Raw genomic sequence first — 25,513 nt, forward strand, 5'->3', positions numbered from 1 at the left:
ACTTTTCGGGTTCAGAGCTGGGGCTGTTTCCCGGTCTCGCAGAAAGAGGCAGTGCTGAGTTAGGGAGTCAAAAATAGACCTTTCCAGGGAAATATAGCGAGAGAGGGAGTGTGTGTATGTGTGGTGGAGAGGGAAAGGGGAGACGGAGAGAGGGAAGGGAGGGGAGAGAGAGAGAAAAGCGCAGCATTAGGCTGGTTTCCAGGAAAGAGCCGTCTCTCTTTCTCTCTCTCTCTCCCCCTCTCTTCCTTCATTGCACGGTATTTATAGCCCTTCCGCAGGCTCCTTTTCTCTTTTGAAACACCCCTCTTCCTCGCATCGTTTTTTATTTGGGGGGTGGGGGGTGGGGGGTGGGGAGGGAAAGGAAAGGAAAGGAAGGGGAGACCTGCCGGGGATCAGCAAACGCCGAGAGACCATCTTCTGCAGCAGCGGGCGGGCGAGCGAAGGAAGAGCCGGCGCGGGGAGAGACAGGAATCCCTCTCCATCCCCTTCCCCCCGCCCCCTCCCCCGGCTCGCTCATCGATCCGTAACCGTGCCTTGACATCCAAGCCGGCGGGCAGACATGGGGTGTTTGGGCAACAGCAAGACGGAAGACCAGAAGATCGACGAGAAGGAGCGACGGGAGGCCAACAAAAAGATAGAGAAGCAGCTGCAGAAAGAGCGGCTGGCTTATAAAGCCACTCACCGCCTGCTGTTGCTGGGTAAGGCGGCGGGGGAGGCCGGTGGCCGGAGCGCAGAGCGGCCCGGGACCTAACGGAGGAGTCGCGCAGTAATGAGAGCAGGGCGCGTAATGGCGAGCGCGCAGCACCGGGCGCGTAAAAGGGAGCGCGTAAAGGCGAGCGCGCCGGGGCGTGGGAGGGGGTCGCTCCAACCGCCCGGCCTGGAGCGCCCAAGCGCTTAGCCCAGTGCTCCGCACACGGCAAGCGCCCGCTAAATCCGCCCGAGTGAATGAGGGGTGGACGCTTGCCTTAACGCGAGGCTGCCAGCGTTAACCCACGCCGGGGGACCGCCGATGGGTTCATTCGTCCAGTCGTATTTACTGAGCGCTCACTGCTGTGCAGAGCACTGTACTGAGCGCTTGCGGAGTACGAATCGGCAACAGAGACACGGTCCCGACCCAACCACCGGCGCGGGGGGCCCGCACCGGCCTGCCCCCGCGCAGTGCGGGGCGCCGGGTGGTGCAGGATCCCTGCCCGCATCCAAGCTTGGGGGGCACGGGCAGCGGTGCCCATCAGGCCGCCAGCCGCCTTTGGAGAGACACAGTTTTCCTTTGCCTTCGCAGGGGCTGGAGAGTCGGGAAAAAGCACCATTGTCAAGCAGATGCGGATCCTGCACGTCAATGGATTTAATCCAGAGTAAGGAACCGCGTCCTTCCCCATCAGACGTTTACCTTAAAAGCCAATCCAGCCACCCTCTGACAGTTCGCGCACCCTGGCTGCAACTGCATTATTAGTACTATATTTTTTTTTAACCGCACGTTGGTCTGTGTGGGGTTTGACCCTGGTTCAAAAAAAGAAAAATCTAAGGAAATACTGCTGTTGTATTTCGGTTTGTATTTCCTCCTGTGTCCCCTCTACTGTATCATATATTGTTGCAACTGCAGTGCTTGACAGGCCCGTGTAGCAACAACATGGCGACTACTTTTTACATAGCCGCAAAATAGCTTAATATTCAGTGGGTCTCTGTTTCTAATGTGCAGATGCATCAGATGGCTCCACGTATGTTGTCAGGCGGGAGGAATTATTCTCGTTTTTTGTTCTGGCTGGTGGCTACTATAAAAATGAAAGCTTGTTCTGCAGAATGTGATTCATTATCATGTAGCCTTGGGGTGTATGGTTTATTTATTTTTTTTTGGCCCCAGCACCCCATGCTGGTTTCTGCTCACCCCTACGTACATCATCTTTCTCCATATTACCCCTACAACTGTATTTCTGTGTGTGTATGTGGACCCGCACATTTTTAAAGATGCTGCATTTACTCCTTTACATGCGTAACAGGTACTGAGACTGTACAGATTCATACACGAATTCGGATTGTGTTTCAAAATGCAATGTAGGATTGGAAATACATTTGTATACATGAGTGCGTGTAATGTTATACTGTGCTGAGAATAAGGAGATGTTCTCCATTCCCAAGGAAAGGTTCACAGCTGTGCTTTTGGTGGTCTTATCTGGCTTACTTAAAGCAATCTTGCTCTTCATATGGTGCTGCAGAGAGAATTCATTAGTGCATCTTAAAGGTATAAGTGCCTAAGTAATAGTTACAGGGATTGTTGATTAACTAGATTGATGGTATGGTGGAATCTAACTGTTATTTTGTTTCAATACAGAGAAAAGAAACAGAAAATTCTGGATATCCGGAAAAATGTTAAAGATGCTATTGTGGTAAGGATATGCTATTTTTCTGGGGGGGGGGGGTATTTAGTCATTTTTGTTTGTGTTTACTGGAAGTCATAAATACTCTGCTCTCTAGGACTGTGTTGACAGCAAGCCTCTCGCGTTTGTCAATTTAAATTAGTGAGTATTGATTCTGTATGTTCTATTCATCCGGATTAACAACTCTTGTTTTTTCGTTTGATTTATCCGATTTTAGACAATAGTTTCAGCAATGAGCACTTTAATACCTCCAGTACCATTGGCTAACCCAGACAACCAATTTCGGTCTGACTATATCAAGAGCATAGCCCCTCTTTCTGATTTTGACTATTCACAGGTAAGCCTTAAAATATTTATTTTTGTTTCTATTTGTACTAGGGACCCCCAGCTGTGTTTAGCTATTTAAAATGAATTGTGCTTCAATTCTTACAGCTAAGTAGTTTGCTGAAGATAATGTTGTTGTTGCACCTGTTTCGGAGTTGATATAGGTTTGAGTTTTAATAAACCTTTTGTTTTCTTTAAAATCTCTGTTTAGAAAAGTTTCAATAGGAAATAGCCTTCCAAACAAAATTTGTAAGGTCATGTTGAATTTTAGGATCAAAGTAGAATTGTGAAGAATGCTTTTATGAAATGCCTACATTATTAATCTTTAGAAAGAGAGAATACCCTTAAGATATTGATTTAATACTGGTCATGAAGGTACTTCAATTACTACTTATAGAGAGAGAGTGTATATTTGGTAATTGAAATATTTTCATTTATATGTATTCACAGTTTTCCAGGTATGAAATTGGATGGGCAAATGAGATATTTTGTTTGATTACATCAGAAGTCTGGAAACAACAAAATTTAGTTGACTCATCATATTTCTGTCCTGTTTCAATTAGAAGAGTATGATACATGCTCTGCATTGAAATTCAGAGACTGGTTTCTAAATGTTTATAGTATAGTTGCTGTGTTATAATCTGATTCATGGAGTACGGCATTTGAGCTGACTTGTCTATACTTCATGTCTCTTACATCTGATGGTCTTGATTTTTTGGATGTCAGTCGCTGCTTATAGAAATGTGTAAAATAAGCATGTGATCCCTCATAAATGAAATTGTTATGAATTTTAGTGCTGTTGGTGTTTGAGAGAATGCCTGAGATGAGTAAGTCAGCAGGGAATTTTATTCTTCTCTGAAGCCTGAATTTGTTTTTAATTCTTGGATGTTACTTAAGTGGTTCTGAATGTTTCAAGTTATCAGCACTTCAAAAGCAGTTATTTACTGTGTAGTGCCTTCTGATTGTTATAACTAGTGTAATGGGGTGAAGGGTAGAGGTTGACTTGTTATATTATGTGACTCACATTCCATATTGTGGTTTGCCTCTGATAAATCTTCCTCTTTGAATGTTCGAGATAAAATAATTCAGAGATCTCGAAGAGCTGGAATTTAACATAGAACTAGGTTTCTACAGAAAGCTCTGGCTACAGAGTACACCCACATGCGAAGCATGATAGTTCATTTAGGTATGATAGGGAAAACAAGAAGATCCCCTTAAAAAGTATCTGTAGGCTACATTGGAGTTTTAAGAGAGTAACTTAATTGAGTTTAATTCAATTATATTCTGCTTTGTGTTAGTGTGAAATCGGGAAAGATCTCATTTTCAATTCGGAGTATAACCATTTTTCTGTACTCTTGGCATGAAAGTTGAGTAAAATGTGGCCTGCTTTGGGTAATTTTTAATCAGGCTCAGGCCCTGCTTGCATAATGCATTCACAAACCCTATGCTGTTGGGTGACAGACAGACAAACTCATGGCATCGTTTGACAAATTGGATAAACTGGTCCATAGCGTAGGGACCATTAAAGAATTGGAATATCCATTTCAATGTAGCCTTCAGCTTGGACTATAAATCGTTCTCCTGAGGAATAAACCAGGACCTGCTCAAGAAAATACGGATTTTCTTGCATAGGAACATGAGTGAGCAGTTTGAAGATTTCTTTTCTATGCCTTTTGTAAATTACAGGTAGTAATTAATATAAATGAAGGGAAGGAGGATTTAACACTAGCAAATGCTCAACACACTTTTTTTGAAGATTGCATTGTGTGCTTTAGACTTCTGATACATTGACTACCTGTTGGCCTGCTGACTACCAGTTTGATCCATTTTCTGGCTATAGTGCTGAATCAAAGCCCAGTGAGAAACCTATATCCATTCTTTATTTCATAGACATGATATTAAAGGATGTAAATGAGGGAAACAATACCAAAGTACTGGGCTTCCTCTGGCACTAACCTTCTCACTGTGCCTTGTTCTTGCTTGTCCCTCCATCGACCCCTGGCCCACGTCCTACCTCTGGCCTGGAATGCCCTCCCTTCTCAAATCCGCAGAACTAGCACACTTCCCCCCTTCAAAGCCCTAATGAAAGCTCACCAGGAGGCCTTCTCTGACTAAACCCCCCTTTTCCTCTGCTCCCCCTCCCCTTCCCATCACCCCAACTCGCTCCCTTTGCTCAACCCCCCTCCCCACCCCACAGCACTTGTATATATATGTACATATTTAAAATTATAATTATGTTTATTAATGATGTGTATATATCTATAATTCTTTTTAAATGCTACTGATGTCAGTTTACCTGTTTTGACGTCCGCCTTCCCCCTTCTAGACTGTGAGCCCTTTGTGGGCACTAATTGTCTCTATCTGTTACTGAATTGTACTTCCCAAGCACTTAATACAGTGCTCTGCACATAGTAAGTGCTCAGTAAATACGATTGAATGAATTAGTGCCGGCCAATTTGGGACTAACGTGATTATTATTGTTATTAATGTTATTATTACTGCTACATTTGATAAGTGCTTAAAACATGTCAAGCACTATTCTATGCGCTGGGGTAGGTACAAGTTAATCAGGACGGACACAGTTCCTGGACTCACATGAGGTTCACAGATTATGTGTCTGTTGTTTTATTGTACTCCCCCAAGCACTTAGTACGGTGCTCTACACACAGCAAGCACTCAATATTTATGATCAAATGAAGTAGGAGGGAGAGGAGGTATTTTAATCCCCAGTTTACAAATGAGATGCAGAGAAGTGATTTACCCAGGGTCATGCAACAAATAATTGGCAGAGCCAGGATTACAGCCCATGTCCTCTGACTCCCAGCCCATGCTCTTTCCACTAGTCAGCCGGTTAATCCTATTTTTTGAGCACTTACTGTGTGCAGAGCACCATACTAAGTGCTTGGGAGAGAGTGGTAGTCTCCTGTCTACTTCTGTTTTGCTATCTGTCTCCCCTTTCCAAACTGTGAGCCTGTTGTTGGGAAGGAACTGTATCTGTTGCCGAATTGTACTTTCTAAGCACTTAGTACAGTGCTCTGCACACAATAAGCGCTCAATAAATATGATTTTTTTAAAAAGAGTACAATGTACCAATAAACAGACACATTCCTTGCCCACAATTAGCTTACAGTCTAGCGGCCAACCTGCTTCTAGCCTTTGGTCTTTAAAACATTGGATTTGCTTTCATGGTAGTACAGCATCATCCCAACATCCATTTTTTATGAAATGAGAATAATGTAAGAAAAATCAGCGCCTCCACAAAAATCTGTTTTAAGAAATGCCAGTCTGTTAGTAATCTAGGAAGTTAGATTCACATTGGCTAGTAGGGTACTGTTTCAGGTGGTTTAGTAATGACTTTTAAAATCAATCAATTCTATTTATGGAGCAATTAGTTTGTGCACAGCATTGTACTGAATGCCTGGGAGGGTACAATACAACAAAGTTGATAGACATGTTCCCTTACTTTGGGAACTAGGGAAGGTGATTTGATACCACAATCATTTTCTTTCTTGTTTTAATTTTTTTTTACTTGAATCCAAGTTGATATTTCACACCCACATTACATAAAAGTCTAATTTTTAAAAGTTAATGAATGAAGGAAGCTTTTGAATTTTAAATCCTTAAATGATGGTTTTGAAATAAATTAAACTTTTTTAAATGGTATTTTATTTTAAGTTCTTACCAGGTGGCAGGCATTGTAGTAAGCACTGGGGTGGTCTTAATCCTCATTTTACAGATAAAATAACTGAAGCCCAGAGAAGTGTAGCGATTTGCCCAAGGTCACACAGCAGAAAAGTGGAAGAACCAGGATTAGAACCATGGTCCTCTGACTCCCAGCCCCGTGGTCTCTACTTGAAAAACAGTTATTTTTTTTACATCACTTTCAAGTCTCTAGTCATTCAACAAGATTATACCCCATACCTTACCATTAAGGATTTCTTTATTTTGCCCATTGCTTTTACTGAAATTTTGAGTAAAAAATAATTTAATTGGAAATGCAGTATTTTCAGAGTCTTGCCTTATGCCGTCGAGTTGTTTCTGACCCATAGTGACACCAGGGACACATCTCTCTCAGAATGTCCCGCTCTCCATCTGCAATCATTCTGGTAATGTATCCATAGAGTTTTCTTGGTAAAAATATGGAAGTGGTTTGCCAGTGCCTCCTTCCGTGCAGTAAACTTGAGTCTCCTCCCTGTACTCTCTCCCATGCCACTGCTGCCCAGCATGGGTGAGTTTTGACTTGTAGCAGATTACCTTCCACTCACTAGCCTCTGGCCAAGCTAGAAATGGAATGGATATTCAATCGTATTTATTGAGCGCTTACTGTGTGCAGAGCACTGTACTAAGCGCTTGGGAAGTGCAAGTCGGCAACATACAGAGATGGTCCGTACCCAACAACGGGTTCACAGTCTAGAAATGCCTCTGCTTGACTCTCCCTCCCATAGCTGAGACTGGTAGAATATTGGAAACTCTCCAGGTGCAGCTCTGAGAGGAGGGGACATTCACAGTATAAGGGCACCTAAAAGTCAATCTTTTCTTGTTCCTGCCAGCCCTTCCCCATTCACTTCTAGGAGATCACTGCTGTCACCATCTTCAAGGTCCTTTTAAGACTGTATTTCCGGGAGGTCTTCCCTTATTAGTCTCTCATATCTGACGGTCTACTCCACCCTAGTTCTCCTAGACCGATCAGCCGTCTTTGACACTATAGACCATCCCTGTCTCCTTGAAACTTTATTCCAACCTTGGATTCACTGACACTGCCCTCTTTCAGATCTCCTATCTCTCTGATCTGTCCTACTCAGTCTCATTTACTGGGTCCTCCTCTGTCTCCTACCCTTTGACAGTAGGGGTCCCTCAAGGCACAGTTCTAGGTCCTGTGTTATTCTCCCTCTACACCCACTCCCTTGGAGAACTCATTTGCTCTCATGGCTTCAATTTCCATCTTCATATAGGTGACTTCCAGATCTGCATCTCCAGCCCTGACCTTTCTCCTTTCCTGCCATCTCGCATTTCCTTATGCCTTCAAGACTTATCAACTTGGATGTCCTGCTGACACCTCCAACTTAACATGTCCAAAACTGAACTCGTCTTTCCGCCCAGACTCTGTCCTCCCCCTGTCTTTCCCATCACTATAGACAACACTACTGTTCTCCCTGACTCAGCAGCCCGTAATCTTGGCGTTGTCTGTGATTCATCTCTCTCATTCTACCTGCATATTCAATCTGTCACCAAATCCTGTCAGTTCTACCTTTGCGACAATACTAAAATCTGCCCTTTCCTCTCTATCCAGTCTGCTACCATGATGATCTAAGCACTTATCCTTTCCTGACTTGATTACTGCATTTGCCTTCTCACTGACTGACCGGCCTCCTGTCTCTCCCCACTCCAATCCATTTTTCATTCTGCTGCACAAATCATTTATCAACAAAAATGTTCAGTCCATGTCTCCCCACTCCTCAAGAACCTCCAATGGCTGCCCCTCCACCTCCACATCAAAAAGAAGGAACTCCTTACCATTAACTTGAAAGCACTCAATCAGCGCTTCCTAGCCTACCTCACTAATCTCCTACAACTGCCCAGCCCACTCTCTGTGCCCCAAACTCATCTGTCTCATTGCCGACCCCTTTCCCATGTCCTCCCCCTAGCCTGAAACTCCTTTCCCCTCTATAGACACCAGACCATCTCTCTCTACACTTTCAAAGCACTACTAAGATCACATCTCCTCCAAGAAGCCTTCTCCAATAGGGCCCTTTTTTCCCCCGGCTCACTCTCCCTTCTGCGTCACTTATGCTCTTTAATCTGTGACCTTTAGACACTTGATATTTGTCCCAACCCACAGCACTTATGTACCTATCTTCAAATTATATATTTAAATCATTTATTCATTCATATTAATGTCTGTCTCTCCCTCTAGGCTGTAAGCTTGTTATGGACAGGGAATGTGTCTGCTAATTCTGTTGCATTGTACTCCCCAAGTGTTTGAGTGCTCTGCACATAGCTGTCACTCCATAAATACGATTGACATCCTCATCCTATTTCCCTCACTATCGACACTTCGGTGCACATGCATTATCTAAACCTTTAGGTGGTAATAATAACAATAATAATTGTGGTATTTGTTGAGCACTTATGTGCCAGACACTGTACCAAACTCTGGGGTGGATAGAGGCAAATCAAGTTGGACACGTTTCCTGTTACCACATGGGGCTCACACTCTTAATCTCCATTTTACGGAGATGTGAAGTGACTTGCCTGAGGTCACACCAGACAAGTGGAGGAGCCTGGATTAGAAGCCAGATCCTTCTGACTCCCAGGCCCGTGTTCTATTCACTAGGCCGTGTTGCTTCTCTTAAGGTACAGATATATCTTTATACCTTTACCTGTTGTTTATCTATCTCCCCTGCTAGCTTATAAGACCCTTGGTGGTTGGGGTCCTGTCTACTGACTCTATTGCTTTTGCCCAAGCGTTTAGTACAGTGCTCTCTACACAGTGACACTCATTAAACATGACTGATTGATGGATTAAATTTTCTATTGCTGGCACTTGTTTTGAGCACATTCATAGAATAATAATAATCAATCAATCAATCGTATTTATTGAGCGCTTACTGTGTGCAGAGCACTGTACTAAGCGCCTGGGGAGTACAAGTTGGCAACATACAGAAACAGTCCCTACCCAACAGTGGGCTCACAGTCTAGAAGGGGGAGACAGAGAACAAAACAAAACATATTAACAAAATAAAATAAATAGAATAGATATGTACTAGTAAAATAAATAAATAAATAGAGTAATAAATATGTACAAACATATGTACAGGTGCTGTGGGGAAGGGCAGGAGGTAAGACGGGGGGGATGGAGAGAGGCACGAGGGGGAGAGGAAGGAGGGGACTCAGTCTGGGAAGGCCTCCTGGAGGAGATGAGCTCTCAGTAAGGCCTTGAAGGGAGGAAGAGAGCTAGCTTGGCGGATGGGCGGAGGGAGGGCATTCCAGGCCAGGGGGATGACGTGGGCCGGGGGTCGACGGCGGGACAGGTGAGAACGAGGCACGGTGAGGAGATTAGTGGCAGAGGAGCAGAGGGTGCGGGCTAGGCTGTAGAAGGAGAGAAGGGAGGTGAGGTAGGAGGGGGTGAGGTGATGGAGAGCCTTGAAGCCGAGGGTGAGGAGTTTCTGCCTGATGCGCAGATTGATTGGTATCCACTGGAGATTTTTGAGGAGGGGAGTGAATAATGATGATAATAATGAAGTAGTTGTTAAGTGCTGCTATAGGCTGAGCACTGTACTAAGTTCTGGGGTTAACCAGGTCGGAAAGAGCCAACCTACAATGGGGCTCACAGTCTAAGTGGGAGGGAGAAGAGGTATTTCATCCCCATTTTACAGAAGAGGAAACTGAGGCTCAGAGAAGTTACTTGGTTTGCATAAGGTCACATAGCAGGCAAGAGGCAGAGCTAGGATTAGAACCCAGATCCCTTATCTCCCAGGTCCATGATCTTTTTACAAGACCGTATTGCACTAGAGTATGCAGTAAAAAATAAAAAGTGATATATTTTTTCATATATTGTGATTTTTACAACTTTTTCTCTTTTTAAAGTTTTCCAGATGAATTTAAGATTTAACTTTAAACTCATTTTTACAAAATGACTAGTGATATCTAACTGTTGTTCTTGGTATTATACTCATCGGTGAATTCAATCCAATTAAAACATTTCACACACACTATTTGTAAATTCTTATTGAGATTATCATCTGCTTCATCAGAAAGATAAAACTATATATGCCAGTGTGAAAAGGTACATGTATCCATTGAACAGACATTTTCTTCCTTTGAAGGTGAAATGTCATGAAATATGGAGTCTTTTTAAACAAAAATTTCCTTTTTGGAGACTACACTGGTTTTGAAATATACATTGCAAAATTGTTTAAAAAAGTTTTATAGTATGTAACTTTTTTTAAAGTAGTTATATTTTTTCCAGAGTTTTCAGAGAAGTTTTGAATTTCTATTCTATTTTGGAAGAGATATTTAATTGTAATGACCACAATGTTAATGTTAATGTGAAGCCATAATGTCATTTCTGTGGTTTTTGTGAAAAAAAATCAATTACCTCTTTAAATACTCTTGAAATATTCTTTATAAATCATTTAAGATGACACAAGCAACTTTCAAGAAATGCAGTTTTCAAAAAGTTAAGCGGGTGTCACAAATTTTAAACTGAACAGTACATTATAATACATTCCTCCAGCTCCGATGATCACAATAAAAACATTCCCCGCCCACAAGGAGCTTACCGTCTAGAGGACCCTCAGGCATAGGTTACTGAGTAGGTGAGAGACCAGAGATGTCCACTGCCGCTGTTCCTGCTGCTACGTTTGGACCTTGGTCTGTTCTCAGTCTCCCGATTGGCAGTTTGTCAGGGATCATCTCTGGTACTGGCGGGTTGGGGTCCAGGTCTGTGGATGGTTCAACAGTCTGTTTATTATTATATTTTATTCTTCCAAGTGCTTAGTACAGTGCACTACACACTGTAAGAGCTCAATAAATTCTACTGAATGAATGAATGAGTGATGAATGAATGAGTGAATCATTCCTGCAAATTTAACTAGTGCCTGTCCTGCTCACAGTAAACGTGTTTTTATTGTTTTATTTGGTGTTTATTTAGTTCTTAGGTGTCTGCCACCAGTCCCCTTTTCCTCTTTTATTCTTAAGATTGTGAGCCTTTCAAGGGCCAGAGAACCCTGCCCTAAGTCTTACCTATGTATGCTTTCCTAGTGCTCAGTCCAGAGCTTCATGCGTAGTAGGTGTTAAATAAATACTTGTCCTATGTACTTTTCCTTTCATAACTATTGATACTTGAGCCATGCCCATTCCAAAAGGAAAGGCGAACAACTGTATTTACATGGACTAAGTGGCACGTGAATAAAGAATGAGCATTCAGGGAGATGTTTTAATGTTTACTCGAGTTTTTAATGGAGTCATTTCAAGTTAAAACAATACATTCCAAGTGTTCTCTTAACCGTGCAGGCCAAGGCAGTATTGTGGTGTCTGTCAATGTCTTGCTGCTGTAATTTTGAAGATTGGGAAAGGTAAAAAGAACCTTGCCAACAAATAGCTTAAAAATGAAGGATCGGCAATGAATTCATTTTACTTAAAATCAAGTAAAATGAATTCATTGCTGATCCCTCATATAAAGTCAGATCTCTGTGATTTCTCTTTCAAACTTTGGATGGGGTAGGATAAAGATGTTGCTTTTAAAAACCAGTGCTCTTGGGAACTGAGTCTGAGACAAATATGTTTGTGATTGGATTACATTTTTCTGTGGTCTACTGTGATTTAGCATTGCACAGCAACTTTTTTTGCCAAGACAGGTGCCAGTAATGGAATTTATGGGCGTGTCATCATATACAAGTAACTGATGAACAGTTGTATTAAAAGCTGAATATTCTGAGAAATTCCGAATTAGATGAGATTATTTTGTAAAATTTCCATTAACTGCTGGAATGAGATTTTTGTACTCCAGATAATTTAGTGCTTGGAAACAAGACTCGAGTAGGGTTTCTAATAATAATAATTGTGGTGATTTTTAAGCGCTTACTATGTGCTAAATGCTAGGGTAGATATACAGTTCCTTTGTATTGGAAGACAATGTCCCAGTGGTGAAATTCACCATGAATGGGTATGTGACTGAAAAGGCCAATGTGGGGCCCACAGTCCCAGCCATAGTACATACACAAAACACCTTTCCCTTGTTGTATTGTCAAGTTTAATGTCATTAGAAAGATATGAGATCATCTAAATCTCCTTCCAATGTATTTAGTACTTCTGTGGATTGAGGTGTGGCTGCATTGAGGTTGCTTGCCATTAGTGTTCTACACTGAGTTCCCAAGTGCCCTAATTAGTATATGGAAGATGGGAAAAGATGCCTAGCATGTGTATAGGAACAACTCTGTATTTTGGTTTTCTTTGTCTTAATACTGATTGAACTGTGGTTAAGGAGTTCTTGGTTTTCTTCTCTCCTCTGCAATCTTGCATTTCCTCCAGCCTTCAGGACATCTCTATTTGGAAGTCCCACTGACACCTCCAACTTGACACATCCAAAACAGAGCTTCCCACTTTCCCATTCAAACTGTCCTCCCCGTTACTCTCCCATCACTGTAGATAACACCATCATCCGTCCTGACTCAGAAGCCCATAACCTTGGTATTATCCTTGACACACCTCTCTCATTCAACTCACATATTCAGTGTCATGCAGTCCTGTCAGTATTTCTAGAATCCACCATTTCCTCTCAGTCCAAACTGTACTCCCCCAAGGGCTTAGTACAATGTTCTGCACAAAGCGAGCACTCAATCACTACCCTTGATTGTTACCATGTAGACCAAGAACTTTCTGTGTCTGCGTCCTTGCTGGCCTTCCTGCCTGCAGTCTCTCCCCACTTCAATTCATAATTTACTCTGCTGCCTGGATCATCTTTTCTAAAATAAAGTTTGGTCCACATCTCCCGTCTTCTCAAAAACCCTCTGGTGGTTGCCCATACTCCTCTGCATCAAACTCCTTATTAGCTTTAAGGCACTTAATCATTTCTCCTTCTCCTATGTACTGTGCCTCAGTTACCTCATCTGGAAAATGGGAGCCTCATGTGGGACATTGACTGTGTTCAACCTGATTATTTTGTATCTACCCCAGTGCTTAGTACAATGCCTGGCATGTAGTAAGTGCTAACAAATACCATTAAAAAAATACCCTGCTGATCTCCTACTGTAACACACCCTGTAAACTTTGTTCTTTTAGCCTTCCATTTAAAAAGAAATCAAGACTACAAAACTTAGGAAATTAATTCATGGCAAGTGTTCCTGTGGTAGTCAGAAATGATCTCTTGCTTAACTCTAGTTCATCCACTTTTCACTAAATTAAAATCTCAATATGAGTTTTATTTAAGCTTTTTTAATTAAAATTTTGAGGTCAGAGTAGTTTAGAGAGTACCTAGTGAGTAAAACTAAAAATAGGATTCAGAATTGCCAGTCCAGTAATTTTTACTCCAAATTTATCTGCTCCAATTCAAAATAATTAGCTCACATGAAAGAAATGTTTTTGGGGGGTTTCAGATACGTCTTGGGTATTTTTAGGAACCACCATTCCAATGACAGGAGCACCCAAAGCTGCAGCCTTCATTTCTGTAGGCCCTGCCTTCCCCATTATTCCCAGAGCCTTCAGCATCATAGATGCAAATATATGAATAAAAGAAAGAAGTTGGAAATATTTTGTGAAAATTCACCAAGCTAGTGGGTAGGCCAGTCTTCAGGTACACCCGCCTTAGATACTTCCAATTGAAGTTTGTTTCTACCTGAATTATTGGGTGTGAAAAAGGGCACTGAAATCTCTGAAATTTGAAAACTATACATATATTCCACCCTCCCCCAGTTTTTTCTTCACTCTTCCCACTCACTCCTCACATTTCTGGGCTGCACTACCACTTTGCTAGTGAGTAAGAATTGATTACCCCAAAAGTCATGGGAGGCTGTGGCAGAAGAGAAAACAACTCTTAGATATCCAGTTGTGTGATGTTTTGTGAAGTTGGGCCCCCTGTTCTTGAGAGGCAGGAGAGGTGCAGGAAAGCAGATCTGTGAAATACCTTTGGTACCACAGATACAAAAAAAGGCTTGTGGATAATTCAGTTTTCGTTTCTCAAGGTTTCAGAAAGGCATAGCAGAAAATGGAAAAATAAATGTTGTTCTGTTTGGTATCACATACTTCATCCACAGCTCTGCCTAAATGTCTTTTGTATTGTCCTAGTTGCCAGTTAATGTTATGCTGACTACTTCTGTGGGATGATGTAATGTCAAGCAGAAAAGATTTGGGGTTTCTTGAGTACTTTTAGTTGTGAGTTTTGCAGCTCTGAGGGAGTGCAGTTTCAACCACAGCATTGTATTTACATGAAGAGTACTTTAAGGAAACAAATTGGGAAATATCTCTAAGGCCAAATCGAAGCCATAAATAAGTCATTATTTCAAATTTTTACCAAATCACTACCCAGTTCATGGAGTATCTATGAGGTGAAACTAAAATCTACTTTTCTGTTTATTCACCGCTTTGGAAAAAAGGGTGGTTATTTAAGAGCAGATTCTAATTACTAAAATCAGGTTTTTGGACTATCTGTGGTTTAATTTATCTTTGTTATTCCTCTTCTAAATTACCACAAGGAATTGACAATTGACTGTTATACTGGCCCTTCAATTCATGTGGAATCATGTGAGCTTCATGGGGACTTTATCCAATCTGATTCTAGTGTATCTTACACAGAGCGAGTGTGATCCTTGGCACAAAGTAAGGGCTTACAAACACCACAATTACTATTATTCAGATCTTTAAAAGAGGGAAACCAGAAGTTAAAGGGACTCTGAATTCCAAAATAAATACTCACACTGTTGCATCCAATTAATTTACCTGCTCATTATGGGAAGGGAACTTTTCTGCTAATTCTGTTGCACTCTCCCATGTGCTTAGTACAGTGCTCTGCACATAGTAAGCACCCAGTAAATGCCATTAATTGATTGATCTTTTTTCCTTTTTCCTAAATTAGTTTTATGCCAGTGCAAAAAAGTTTTCTCAGAATTTTTGAGTATTATTCTTATCCTTACAGGGGTTTATAATGAAGTTTACCTGAACATGTTTGGTTCATAAAGATGATTTTGAATGTCAGTTTTTTCCCAATATGGTTAAAATCTGTTAAAAAAAAAAAGAACTTTTATTTCATAGTGACGGGATTGCCAGCATGTTGCCATAGCGACCTCAAGAACCCTTGACTAGGTGGGGATGACGGGGGAGAGGAGACTTGAGGAGCCTAGGCTTCTGGCCGTTGCACTTTGCCCTCAGAACTGGCTCCTTGTTTGCTTCAGTGAGCAATTAAGGGGTCACTTCGAGCCTGATGTGGCCACAGGACCACGGGGCAGTGGCACATTAGTGTTTGTTTTTATTTCCTCTGTTAGTAAACCTTGCCCATTTTTGTTCATTTAATTCATTGTGGTATTTATTAAGCACTTATTGTATGCAAAGCACTATGATAAGTGCTTGAGAAAATACAATACAACAGTAAACAGACACATTGCCTTCCCGTCTACAACACTTCACATGGAATCTCTGCATGCAAAATATTAATTATAATAATTATGGTATTTGTTAAGGGCTTACAATGTGCCAAGCACTGTTCTAAGCACTGGGCTGGGTACAAGGTAATCAGGTTGTCCCTCGTGAGGCTCACAGTCTTAATCTCCATTTTACAGATGAGGTAACTGAGGCACAGTCAAGTGACTTGTCCGAGGTCACACAGCAGGCAAATTGCAGGCATGGAATTAGAACTCACGCCCTTGGACTCCCAAGCCCGTGCTGTTGCCATTAGGCCATGCTGCTTCTCATTTACAACCCTAGCAATGGTGGATGATGGCAGTTCATCTATTAATTGACTTGATTTGTCACTCATGGTAATGAAGACACCAAGGATAACACTATTCTCCACATATTTCAGCATAAACCAAACTGAATGATTTTTCATTTTTCACTGACTATGAAAATTGGAAAGGTTTTTCCTTTTTCTTGACTTGCCGTAAATATTAACTTGGCATGGGAATCTTCAGCTCCAGAACTTAATTATTTGGAGAAAATCAAGTGACTAATAAGTACTTTCATTCTAAAACACATGAAAAGCAGTGCTACTGCTGTATGTATTAGCACCTTTGAAAAATCAGTAGTTATCCATTAACATTCAGTGTGTTAATTTTTCAAACATTGGAAAAAAATTGTACTTTCCCACTCATGTTTTCTATCAGTCATAAATACATTTATTTTAAAACTTCTGTCCAAGAAGGTGGCCAGAATCTCCCCCTGACTGAAGTAATGGGCCTCTTCAGGCTCTCTTTCTCCTGCAAAGAGAGACTCTGGCTGTCATAAAACACAGTTGTTGTGGCAGTCACACATGCACGTTATCTCTTACAAAAGTCCAAGGACACCTACCTGGATTTCTAGGAGGAACTGCAAGCTTTCTTATAATAATAATAATACTTAAAACAATAATTACGGTATTTGTAAGCACTTACTATGTGCCAGGCACTGTACTAAGCACGGTGGTGGATACAAGCATATCAGTTTGGACATAGTCCCTGCCCCACATCGGGTTTACTGTCTTAATCCCCATTTTACAGATGAGGTAACTGAGGCCCAGAGAAGTGAAGTGGCTTGCCCAAGGCCGTACAGCAGATAAGTGGCAGAGCCGGGATTAGATCCCATGACCTTCAGACTCCCAGGCCCATGCTGTATCTGCTGCAACAAGCTGCTTCTCTGCTTATGCTTCATTAGGCTTCTCTGTGCTTATGCATACTAGACTCATTTCCTCTTCCCAGAGATGTCAGTATGGGTCCAGTTAAAAAAAAGTAAGAAATTTCAAGGGATAGCAGGACCATACTTGGAACCCTTGATGTGGGATGGTTCAAAACTTTTGCCCTGTTCCGTGTTCTAATTCCCGGCCATGAACCTTAAAATATAGTGGAGATTTTAGAGCTTTTTTTCTGTTTTAAAAAAAGAAGTTAAGAAATTCCATTACTGGGTTAGAGTAGTGGTCCATCCAACCTTGCCGCTTGTCTATGGTGTGACCTTGGGCAAGTCACTTAACTTCTCTGTGCCTCAGTTACCTCAACTGTAAAATGGGGATTAAGGCTGTGTCCCACCTAATTAGTTTACACCTACCCCAGCACTTAGTACAATGCCTGGCATACAGTAAGTACTTAACAAATACAATAGTTACTGATTTCTGCCACAACAGTGAGAATAGGCACTCTGTGTACTTGGAGAAACCATGAAGTGGTTATCGTCCTTGACCTGCATCATGCTGTTTAAAAGTGGGCCATCTAACACCCCCAGCCTACCTTTCTGCATCTCTAACTGTAAGCCCACTCCAGAGTCCAAACCCCACTTGAGCCCACTGACATTTCCTGCCAGCACAGTTTCTTGTAGTAAATTCCATGCATACCACCTGCTGTGTGAAGACGTGTTTCTTTTTGTTTATTTTGAACGTATTGCCCTCAAATTTTAATAGGTGCTCCCTTTTGCTGGCGGTGTGGGATTTGGTGAACAGCAATTCTTTGTTTGCTCTACTCCAATAATGACCCCTTTCAGCCTGCATCTTTCCAGTGTAAAGAGTCCTGACTCTTTCAGCATCTCCTTATTCACTTGGTCGACATCTTGGTTGTCACCTCTGTACCATCTCCATGTAATTTCAGTGTTGTGGTGACCAGAGTTGCACAAAGTATTCCAAGATGTGAGTGCCCTGTGCTATTATATGATGGCAAAGCTATGGGTTTTTTTTTTCCTCTACCCTCCCTGATGAGGCCAAGGGCCGCTTTAGCCTCTGCCACACATTGGACAGGTGATTTAAAAGTGACTCCGAGATCTCTTTCCTGGGTCGTGACTGATCCCCCTGAGCCCATCTTCATGTGGTTGTAATTGAGGTTATTTTTCCCAAGATGTATTCCCTTCCCTGTGCTCACATCTGCCATTTTTCGGCTTGCTCACTTGGTTTTATGAGGTCTTCCTGCATTTTAAGAGTTCAGCTCAGGGGGTACTTGGCCCCCACCCTTTTACTGCTGATTGGGGGAATTCAGAATAAACCCAGCAATTCTATAAAACAAACAGACTACCTTCACTTTTCCTTAGAAAAGCAAATGCTACAGTGATTTGTTCAGGAGACTGGGATTTATCATCTCCGACTTTACCATGAGTGACTGTTTTTGTCCAGAGGGACTTAGTTTGTATGCATCTTGGTGATGTGCTACTATGTGGGTGTGGATGGTTCCTTGGGCAGAAGCTTTGAGAAGTGTTCGTTTTTAAATGCCTGTATGATATGGAGTTGGTGAGGTGACAGAGCAGGTGAAAAGTTGTGGGTGAGAGAACATTTCTGTAGGAAAATAACTTTTAGAAATGCTTGCCAAGCCTGAAATAGAATATTCATTGCGTAGGTCATATAGTCCCTTTTCTTAGTTCCCACTTGAAATTTCTTTTTATTTTTCTGACATCATCTCAGCAACTGTGATTGGAATGTAAAAAGGAAAGACTGAAGATAGTGTTGCCCACTACTGTTTTTTATTATTTAACTGAAGATGAGATTCTGCCTTTGCATATTTGTCTTTAATAATCAAAATAACATATAGTGAAATCTTAAATATCAGCTTATTCAAAATCATATGAAATTTAGAGCAACTGTTATTCCCTAGCCAATTAGATTCCTCCTCTTCTTTCATGAGATTCAGACTAATTGAAAAGTTCACACTTCAGTGGAAGTGATGAGGTTGTCTGTGTAAATGATTTGTTAAAATTCGAGGTCATGTTTTATTAATATTTTGTGCATTTCATCTTGGAATTTTAGTTATGTTTTGATTTATTAAATTATTTTTTTATTATAGAGGTTTGGATTTGTGGGGTTTGTCCCTTTATTTGAACAATATATTTTCTAAAGAATTGTTCCATATGCGATTTTGTAAAGGCTCTTCTTTTTTTTTTTTAAAGGAAGACTCACAGTTAGAGTTCGCCTCACTCTGAAAATAAAGTGAATTAATTTGGATATATTATTACAAATATGCCCAAATATTGAATCATGTTGACCAAGATTTTATCCATGGCCATATGAAGAACTTATGTTTAGCTGAGCTTCAGTACTTCCTGGTAGCCTATCAGGAATATGTGCTTTTAAAAAGCCGGCAAGTTACTATAACTGGAAATTGAGATTCTGTCTTTGCATATTCGTCTTTAGTAATCAAACTAGCATATAGTGAAATCTTACGTATTAGTTTATTCAAAATCACATGAAATTTAGAGTTTTAGACATAGAGAAGGAACACAGGAGTTGGGCTACTGTTCAGAGAAGAGATGAGTTTTGCGTGAGCAGAAACTATCATTTTCTCTCATTTTCAGTTTATATTGTATTAACGAGCTTGATTTGTGTATTTTCTTTGGTGAAGTCACCAGAATCAGCAGTACATAGAATTAGTTTGGTTTGTGGGGGAGGGTTATTAAAAAGAAACCATTTTATTTTTATCTCAGATATGTCATCATTATCTGATTTTTAAGTGTGAGATGGGGGTGGGGAAACTGTGAACTCCAGTCTCCAGATAGGATTCCCTAGATCTCAGATTTGCTTTGCTCATTTTTCTGGGGAGTGAGGAGAAAACCCCAGGAATCATGCCTTAGACTAATCCAAAAGAAATTCCGGATCACTTCACGTTCATTAGCTGATTCAGTTGTAAGTTGTCGACACTTTTTTTTTTCCCATGAAAGATGGGTCCTGGTGCAAGCCCCTTACTGTCAGTCAGTTGTATTTATTGAGCACTCACTGGGTAGAGAGTACTGTACTAGGTGTTCCCTGGAGAAGAGCCTGCTGAAGCAACAGCTCCTTGCTGATGGCTCAGTGCTGCTCTTCTGTGCCTCCCTACCTGCTCCTGGACACCCTTCATTCTTCTTCGAGCACAGGCCTGGGAGTCAGGAGGTCATGGGTTCCAATGCTGGCTCTGCCACTTGTCTGCTGTGTGGCCTTGGGCAAATCACTTCACTTCTCTGGACGTCAGTTACTTTATCTGGAAAATGGGGATTGAGATTGTGAGCCCTATGTGGGACAGGGACTGTGTCCAACCAGATTTGCTTGTATCCACCCCAGCGCTTAGTACAGTGCCTGGTACATAGTAAGTGCTTAATAAATACCACAATTATTATTATTACTCTTTCATTATTACTTCCTCCTTCCCACTAGGGTGGAGGTGGGGATGGGGTTGGGAGAGGAAGGGTGGATAGCTACAGCATTCCTGTTGGTCTGCCAGGGTCTGGCCAGGCAATACATGGGTCATTTGGGCTCCCCCACACTGGCTGATGCAGAGCTCTGATTTCTTTGACCTCATTTGAAAATTTCTTCAGAGCTCAGTCCAGTGGTATTCCCACGGAGGGATCTCAGTTACCGATGACGATGCCAATGGAAGGTTGCCAAAGTAGGAAAAGAGATGTAGATCTCTGGCAAGAACAAGGAGCGCCCAGATAATTTACCATCATTTGGACAGTTCAGTTATTGGTAATTATCACATGTCAACCGTGTGTGGAGCAGTGGACGAGGGGCTTGTGAGCATACCCTAGAATTTACAGGCATAGTCCCTGCCCTTGAGGAACTAGCAGTTTATGGGAGGTGATAACTATATACAAGGAAGACAACAGGAAAAACATTATATTTACACATTTGGGGCAGTCCCAGTATTGAGGTGGAACTTAAGGTTGCCTTGAGGACATTAAAGTCCCAAATTCTTAAAATAAAATAACAAATGGTAGTCGATTAAGAGGAGAGCTGCTGGTACCGGTGTTTTTAGTGTAAACCGACTAATTCTCGGTAATGATATATGATATAATGGTTTTTTTTCAAGACATTACAAGAGATTTAGGCGAACACTGAATGCCAAAGATAAAAGAAAATAACTAAGCTCTGCCAGGCCAACTGGAAAGGTTTTCCTCCAAAATCGTCCTGCTTATAGCCCTGTGTTTTAAATATTTTTAGATGAATTCCAGTCTGCCAGATCGCCAAATTTCTTATTCGGTTTATGATTACAGTTTTTTGTAATGTGTGTTTCAATAAGAAAAAGATGGTCCTGCCCATGTCTAACTTTCTGTGGCTTTGACTTTGTTAATATTGGCATATCCTCTCTGTCATTTACGCTCATGTCTTTTCTTGTCCATCGTTGTCAGAGTAACGTAGGTGATTTGTTTGCTACTTGCCTCTTGCCCACCAATGTAGGTTTATTTCCAGATGATCATCGTCATCGAGTTTACCAAAGAGCTATACTAGGCTCTGAAGTAGTTACCAGGGAGTAGAAGGAAGGAGTGCTTTGCATTGGACAGATTTTTGGCCAGTCCCTCTCTAGCCAGAGTTCAACAGTTCTCACAAAATTCAGGATAAGGCCCACAAAAACCTCAAATGTTTGAACTTTGACTGCCAGTAGCCAGTCTGTTGTGTAAAAGCGGTGGGTCTCTTTAAATAGCTGCTGGGAACTCTGAGGATACCAATCAGTGTTCGCTTGGCTTCAGCTCAGTCTGGCAGCTCAGAAGATGTCAACAGCAGGAAGATTCTCATCTTCATGGCCTCTTGCAGGCCTCTAGACTCTAAGTTCCTTGTGGGCAGGGAACATGGGTACCAACTCCGTTGAATTGTACTCTCCCAGATGCTTAGTGCAGAGCCCTAAGGGCAAGGGTAGATACAAGACTTAGACCTTGTGGCTCAAAGTCTAAGTAAGAGGGAGAACAGGTGTAAGTCCCCACTTTGCAAATGAGGAAACTGAAGCACAGAGAAGTTAAGTGACTTGCCTGAGATAAAACAGCAGGTAGGTGACAGAGAACCCTGCAGGTCCTCTGACTCCCGGGCCCCTGCTCATTTCATTAGGCCATACTGCTTCACTTTAGAGAACTGCACACATACCACAGGTTAAGACCACCCAACACGATTTGCCACCTGGGGATATGCCCTGCACTACTTGCTGATTGATCTTTTCTTAGCATTTATACTATCAACAACTTTATGTTCAGACACTACAGATAAGTCAGTTCTCTCCATGTCCCCACTCCTCCTACCCCTCCCCATCCCTGCCCTTCTGGATTCCCAGCTACATCCCTTCTTTCCTCCCTCCTCCCTCCCTCTTCACCCCCCAGTGTTTTTCCCTCCCTCACTCTAGTATTGAAAATGTTTTTTTAAAAACCAACAGACTGATGACATTGGCTATTGCTACCAGTGCAGGTGCCTTCCCCTTCTCCTTCCCCACTCTCTATCCCAGCCAGATCCCTGGGACTAGGGACAGGGATGGACCCGGGTGGGTTAGGGGAGTAATAATAATAATAATGGCATTTATTAAGCACTTACTACGTGCAAAGCACTGTTCTAAGCGCTGCGGAGGCTACAAGGTGATCAGGTTGTCCCATGAGGGGCTCACAGTCTTAATCTTTTAGACTGTGAGCCCACTGTTGGGTAGGGACTGTCTCTATATGTTGCCAACTTGTACTTCCCAAGCACTTAGTACAGTGCTCTGCACACAGTAAGCGCTCAATAAATACGATTGATTGATTGATTGATTAATCCCCATTTTACAGATGACGTAACTGAGGCACAGAGAAGTTAAGTGACTTGCCCAGAGTCACACAGCTGACAGTTGGAGCTGGGATTTGAACTCATGACCCCTGACTCCAAAGCCTGTGCTCTTTCCACTGAGCTACGCTGCTTCTCCCAACAGTCCCCCTCCCAAGTCACTGCTAGGTCCATCTCTGCCTTCCATCTCTGCCTTCGTTCCTGCAGCGTAAGCCAGGGCAGTGAGGCGGGGCTAGAAACAGGAAAGGGAACTTGGGTCACTGTGGTTAGTTTAAAAAAAGGTCCCGGAGCAGGTGGGTAGAGGACAAAGAAGATGGTGGAAGGGGTCAAAAGAAAAAGTTGGTGTGACCAGAGGAAGGTAGGGATGGTGGGGATGGGATTAAGGGAAGAAGGAACAGGGAGGGATTTCTAATAGGATTTTTACTTGCCTGAAGTGCTCAACTTTCCAGCTGGGGTTTAGTCTGGGATGGAACCTAGCTAGTTGCATGTAGGCCTCTGGGCAAACCCACTCCTAGAAACAGCCATTCATGATGAAACCACCTTTTTAAGGAAGGTAACCCAAGCCCTATGTGGGACAGGGACTGGGTCCAATCCTATTCATTCATTCATTCATTCAGTTGTATTTATTGAGCACTTACTGTATGCAGAGCACTGTACTAAGTGCTTGGGAAATACAAGTTGGCAATATATAGAGACGGTCCCTACCCAACAACAGGCTCACAGTCTAGAAGGGGGAGACAGACAACAAAACAAAACACGCGGACAGGTGTCAAGTCATCAGAATGAATAGAAATAAAGCTAGATGCACATCATTGACAAAATAAATAGAATAGTAAATATGTACAAGTAAAATAGAGTAATAAGTCTGTACAAACATATATACAGGTGCTGTGGGCAGGGGAAGGAGGTAGGGTAGAGGGGGGATGGGGAAGAGGAGAGAAAAAAGGGGGCTCAGTCTGGGAAGGCCTCCTGGAGGAGGTGAGCTCTCAGTAGGGCTTTGAAGGGAAGAGGAGAGGTAGCTTGGTGGATTTGCGGAGGGAGGACATTCCAGGCCAGGCGGAGGATGTGGGCCTGGGGTCGGCGGCAGAACAGGCGAGAACGAGGTACAGTGAGGAGGTTAGTGGCAGAGGAGTGGAGGGTGCGGTCTGGGCTGTAGAAAGAGAGAAGGGAGGTGAGGTAGGAGGGGGTGAGGTGATGGAGAGCCTTGAAGCCGAGAGTGAGGAGTTTTTGCTAGATGCATAGGTTGATTGGCAACCACTGGAGATTTTTGAGGAGGGGAGTAACATGCCCAGAGCGTTTCTGCACAAAGATGATCCAGGCAGCAGCATAAAGTATAGACTGAAGTGGGAAGAGACAGGAGGATGGGAGATCAGAGAGGAGGCTGCTACAATAATCCAGTTGGGATAGGATGAGAGATTGAACCAGCAAGGTAGCAGTTTGGATGGAGAGGAAAGGGCGGATCTTGGTGATGTTGCAGAGGTGAGAGCGGCAGGTTTTGGTGATGGATTGGATGTGAGGGGTGAACAAGAGTGGAATCGAGGATGACACCAAGGTTGTGGGCTTGTGAGATGGGAGGGATAGTAGTGCTATCTACAGTGACGGGAAAGTCAGGGAGAGGGCAAGGTTTGGGAGGGAAGATAAGGAGTTCAGTCTTGGAAATACTGAGTTTTAGATGGTGGGCAAACATCCAGATGGAGATGTTCTGAAGGCTGGAGGAGATATGAGCCTGGACGGAGGGAGAGAGAGCAGAGGCAGAGATGTAGATTTGGGTGTCATCAGCGTAGAGATGATAGTTGAAGCTGTGAGAGCGAATGAGTTCACCAAGGGAGTGAGTGTAGATAGAGAACGGTGTAGATAGAGAACCCTGTTATCTTGTATGTACCCCTGCGCTTAGTACAGTGCTCGACACACAGTAAATGCTTAACAAATAACACAATTATTATTATTATTAATTGTATCTTGTGGTACACTTGCACTGGCATGAATAGAAAAGCACTACCTCTTAAATGAGAAGTGTTAGGCATTTACAGTCTCTTCCTGACTTCCATCGCATTTTGCATCAAAAGGTGCTGAAGGAATTAAGTATCCAGCTAAAAAGGATCAAGGACTTTTTCCTCTAGATTCTGAGTAGGTGAGCCTTGTCACTTCCTCCCTAAAGCTAAGCCCAACTTCAAGGATTCATCACATGGAAGTAGGAGGGGTGAATAGGGAAGGGATCAGGAGAGGAGAAGAAAGAACAAAGGACAAGGAAGAGAAAACGAGAAGAAGGAAAAAGAGAAGCAACAGGGAGTGGGAAGGATGAGAGGAAGTAAATGTGGTGATTTGGTGATTTGGAAAAGGGGCAATAAGTGGAAACTTGGGGTGGATTTATGAATTTGTCCACCTAAGCACTGACCAGCACAAACATCTTTCATTATTCCCAACCATGGGACCTAGAGTGGCCATCTTTCTGCTTTTATAACAGACTGTCTAGTTTTCAGCTGCTCTCTGTTCCATTCATTCATCCTCGGATTTATTGAGGGCTTACTGTGTGCAGAGAGAGCTGTACTAACAACTGGGGAGAGTACAGTACAACGATGACCAGACACAATCCCTGCCCACAACGAGGTTACTGTCTAGAGGAGGAGCCAGGCATTAATATAAATAAATAAGTTTACAAATATAATAAATACATTGC

The 25,513-nt window shown here is 42.4% G+C and overlaps 1 protein-coding gene across 1 annotated transcript in view; it reads left to right on the forward strand.

Moving 5' to 3' along the window:
- Nucleotides 1-397: 397 nt before the first annotated feature.
- The window catches only part of GNAL (G protein subunit alpha L), a 288,635-nt gene continuing 263,519 nt past the window's right edge, over nt 398-25,513 (forward strand). The window contains exons 1-4 of the mRNA XM_038746724.1: nt 398-698; nt 1,280-1,352; nt 2,327-2,381; nt 2,590-2,709. Of these exons, the coding sequence (XP_038602652.1) occupies nt 560-698; nt 1,280-1,352; nt 2,327-2,381; nt 2,590-2,709 (387 nt within the window). The 5' untranslated portion in view covers nt 398-559. The remainder of the gene's footprint in view (nt 699-1,279; nt 1,353-2,326; nt 2,382-2,589; nt 2,710-25,513) is intronic.

Source organism: Tachyglossus aculeatus, chromosome 5 (assembly GCF_015852505.1).
Source record: "Tachyglossus aculeatus isolate mTacAcu1 chromosome 5, mTacAcu1.pri, whole genome shotgun sequence".
NCBI lineage: Eukaryota > Metazoa > Chordata > Mammalia > Monotremata > Tachyglossidae > Tachyglossus > Tachyglossus aculeatus.